Consider the following 3,674-nt stretch of genomic DNA (forward strand, 5'->3'; position numbering starts at 1 on the left):
CCCTGAGGAGTTAAAACTCAGCCCAACTGCAAAATGCCAAGCGGTGTTTGCCAAGCGCCGGACTTAGGCCTGGCTCAAAGTCAGGACTAACACACCCCAGGGAGGGGGTTTGAACCAATGGGAACCGGGTCAAGCCAAGTTTCCCTGCGTGCACCTCCCGCTCTCTTGGAGTACAAACCGCTCCCAGAAACGCTCTGCTGGTGCTTCTGGAAACCAGGGGGGTTTGGTTCCCCGGAATTCTTCTGGAAAACCAAGTTCCGACTGCGGACAGAGGCAAAGCTGCTCCTGGAAAGCTGCATTGGTCCAATTAAGCCGCGGCGGCTCGTTTCTCCTCCCTCAAACCCATCCCGAGCGCCCCAAAGGACTTTGTGAGCTTTAAACCTTTTGTTGGGGGACGATTCTCATCCCCGCGTCACCGACATTAAAACCCACAGGGATTTCCAGACACAAACCACCGCCTCACAACCCAAATCTCTCCCTCCCCAGATCTCAATGCACTCCTTAGACCCGCTGTTGTTTTCTTGCATTGTTTTAATTCTGTTTTGCGGCAGTTCCAGCCCACAAACCACCTCTCCTTAGAGCTGGGCTTTGTTAGGACAAGGCGGGCGCCCCCTCCGCTTCGGAAAGTCTCCGTCGCGCTGTGGATGGAGCGGTCGCTGCTCCGGGATCCGCGTGTCTCCTGCCGTCTCCAAGACTCCCTCTGCTGTTCTAAAGCAGCAGAAGAGCCGGGACCACAACCCCGCACACCCCCCCAAAAACCGGGACCTGCGCGGGATGATTTGAAGCGGGAGATTAAGTCAAAAAAACCTCAGTCCAGCTCAGGGAGCAGCTTCTATCACCAGCGGGAAAAACCACGAGTGGTTTCGGATCTTGAAAAGTGTGTGTGGGTGTTTGTTTTTTAATATTGTGCTTAATTACCGAAGGAAGCGTCAACGAACAGACCGCGAAAATAGACGTAAGGGCTGCTTTTAGCTTCTGGTTCTTTAGACTGGGCTTTAGACTGGGCTGGTTTTAGCTTCTGGTTCTTATTCAAGGCATCTGCTGCCGATCCGCGTGTGTCGCTTCGAGACGGTTGTGTTGTTTATTTACTCCCAAGGTTTTTAGAGGCAACCGGGCAGACAAAACCCGGCGTTGAGGGCACGTGGGCGCTGACGGCCCAGGAACGGCCGCCCAGACTCCAGGAAACCAAGACAACCACAACTTCACTTCCCAGAGGGGAAAACCCAACCGGGCCAAGCGCTGGGACCACACTCAGAGCACAGGAAGGTTGTTCATTCGCTCCTGAGGACGAACTTGAACTCCTATGAATAAAACAACACAAATAAAAGCATCAGGCAGGTCCGTGCGGACGCAGCGCACTCGGAATGAGGGACATTTAACCCACGCGGCCACTTCTATACGTTCGGTAGCACGCTATTTATTTTAATATCGCTCCATAGACACAAGATCTTCAGCAGAGCCGCGAGCTGACCCACGCCAGCAAAACCAATCCATTTAATTCCTCTACTAAACTAATTAACAGGTTTGGATGAAGATCGTTATTTGACCTCCCCAAGGTACATTCACCCCAGAGCCTTTCGATACAGATTTAATCCAACACCGAGAACAAAAAACACATTTAGAGAAACACGCTGTTGCGTTCACAACCACAACGGCCCCGCGCGCATCACGTAGCGCCCCGATAACCCAACGAATCACCGCTCTTAGTCCAGATCAACTGCCTGGCTGCGCTCTCTGTTCTTTTAAGACGGGATGGAGAGGTGGGTGGGAGATAAATAGGGGTCTCTGTGTATTTTAGGCTGGACTGTTCCACTCCAGCTGGTTAAACACGCAGCTCCCCAGCAGACACGGTTGTCAGGATTCAGATCACAGCCTTTCAGTGCTTAAAAGGGGCTGATAATAAAGACGGGGATGGGCTTGTTGTGACAGGACAAGGGGTGATGGTTTCACAGGGTATCAGGGGTTGAAGGGACCTCAAAGCTCATCCAGTGCGACCCCCCGGAGCAGGAACACCCGGCTGAGGTGACACAGGAACAGGCGGGTTGGAATGTCTGCAGAGAAGGAGACTCCACACCCCCTGGGCAGCCTGGGCCAGGCTCTGCCACCCTCACCACAAACAACTTTCTTCCCATATTCAAGCAGAACCTCCCGTGTTCCAGTTTGATCCCATTGCCCCTTGTCCTGTTGTCACCGATGGCTCCATCCTCCTGACACTCCCCCTTTCCATATTGATCCCCATGAATGTCACCCCTCAGTCTCCTCTTCTCCAGCTCCAGAGCCCCAGCTCTTTATTCCTTTCCTCACACGGGAGATGCTCCACTCCCTCCAGCATCTTCATTGCCCTGCGCTGGACTCTCAACAGTTCCCTGTCCTTGAGCTGAGGGGCCACAACTGGACACGCTATTCCAGATGTGACACACTATTCCAGGTGTGGCCTCCCCAGGGCAGAGCAGAGGGGCAGGAGAACCTCTCTGACCTACTGACCACCCCCTTCTAACCCCCCCAGGTCCCATTGGCTTCCTGGCCACAAGGGCCAGTGCTGGCTCAGCCCACAGCACCCGCTATTCCCAGATGGTCTCCCATCCAAGCACTGACCGGGCCCGACCCTGCTTAGCTTCCCAGAGCAGACGGGATGGGGCGTTCTCAGGGTGCTATGGCTGTATATATTATATATGTATGTATATATGTATGTTCCCCAAGTATAACCTGATAGTATCTGAACTAACCCCTTTATTCAATGGCAGAGTAGAGGGCTCCATCCTCCTGACACTCCCCCTTTCCATATTGATCCCCATGAATGTCACCCCGCAGTCTCCTCTTCTCCAGCTCCACAGCCCCAGCTCTTTATTCCTTTATCCACTTTTTTACGCTGAGGGTGCCGAGATCCTGGCCCAGGTTGCCCAGAGCAGTGGAGACACCCCGGGCCGGACAGGGCTCTGAGCCACCCGAGCTGCTGAAGACGGTTGGGACCGCACTGGATGAGCTTCAAAAGTCCCTTCAACCCCAATTATTCAATGAGAGCAACCTGCAGCCCATCACCCACCTCAGGCCGAGCCCTTCACCCGGTCAGCGCAGAGCAGGAAGGCGTTGACGTGGTCGCTGCAGTTGGTGACGGCGGCTTCGTTCTCCTTCAGACACTGCTCGAAGGCGGCGAACGGCCCCGCGCAGTCCCGCCGGATCTGCTGCACGATGGGGCTGCGGGAGAACCGCGGACCCTCAGCTGCGGAACGCGAGCGGCCCCGCCCGGTCCCACCGCCCTGCGGCCCGGCCCCGTTCCTCCCGTTCCCCCCGCACTCACTGCGCGGCGGCGCAGCGGGAAATGCTGAGGCGCAGCCCGTGACAGTCGCGCTGCCACGATGCCGGGCTGGCGGCCACGCACCGCCCGTACTGCTCCATCTCGTCGCGGCAGTAACGCGCTGTGATCTCCAGGGCCGCCTGCCTGCGGGGACACAGCACCGTTAACGGGGCAGCACGACCCAACCGGACCTCCCACTGCCCGCAACTCACATGCCGCCGGTAAAACGCCGCCGCGCCTAGGCGCCGTTTCCGCCGTACGGCTGCGCGGTTTCCGCCGTACGGCTCTACGCATGCGCAGCCTCTGCGATGCAGCGCTCTGATTGGCCGCTGTTCAGGCGCCAGACGCCCCTCCCGCCCCCCCTCCCCTCCCCGCCGGA

The 3,674-nt window shown here is 56.9% G+C and overlaps 2 protein-coding genes and 1 pseudogene across 2 annotated transcripts in view; all 3 read right to left on the bottom strand.

Moving 5' to 3' along the window:
• UBL5 (ubiquitin like 5) overlaps positions 1-3,674 on the bottom strand; it is a 99,589-nt gene that overhangs the window by 40,094 nt on the left and 55,821 nt on the right. The window lies entirely within an intron of this gene.
• Positions 514-3,632, bottom strand: CHCHD5 (coiled-coil-helix-coiled-coil-helix domain containing 5). The gene is made up of 4 exons (XM_065043901.1): positions 3,508-3,632; positions 3,299-3,439; positions 3,044-3,195; positions 514-1,301 (listed from the first exon to the last, which is right to left on the bottom strand). Coding segments are annotated over exons 1-3 (294 nt in total). The 5' UTR covers positions 3,510-3,632; the 3' UTR covers positions 514-1,301; position 3,044.
• LOC135576775 (5S ribosomal RNA) lies at positions 2,547-2,665 on the bottom strand (annotated as a pseudogene).

This window comes from Columba livia, chromosome 30 (assembly GCF_036013475.1).
Source record: "Columba livia isolate bColLiv1 breed racing homer chromosome 30, bColLiv1.pat.W.v2, whole genome shotgun sequence".
Lineage (NCBI taxonomy): Eukaryota > Metazoa > Chordata > Aves > Columbiformes > Columbidae > Columba > Columba livia.

Bases quoted from the DNA above. Each gene is read 5' to 3' on its own strand.
- CHCHD5 (XM_065043901.1), bottom strand. The intron at 3,196-3,298 runs GTGAGTGCGGGG...GTTCTCCCGCAG, and splicing joins TCCCGCTGCGCCGCCGCGCA to CCCCATCGTGCAGCAGATCC.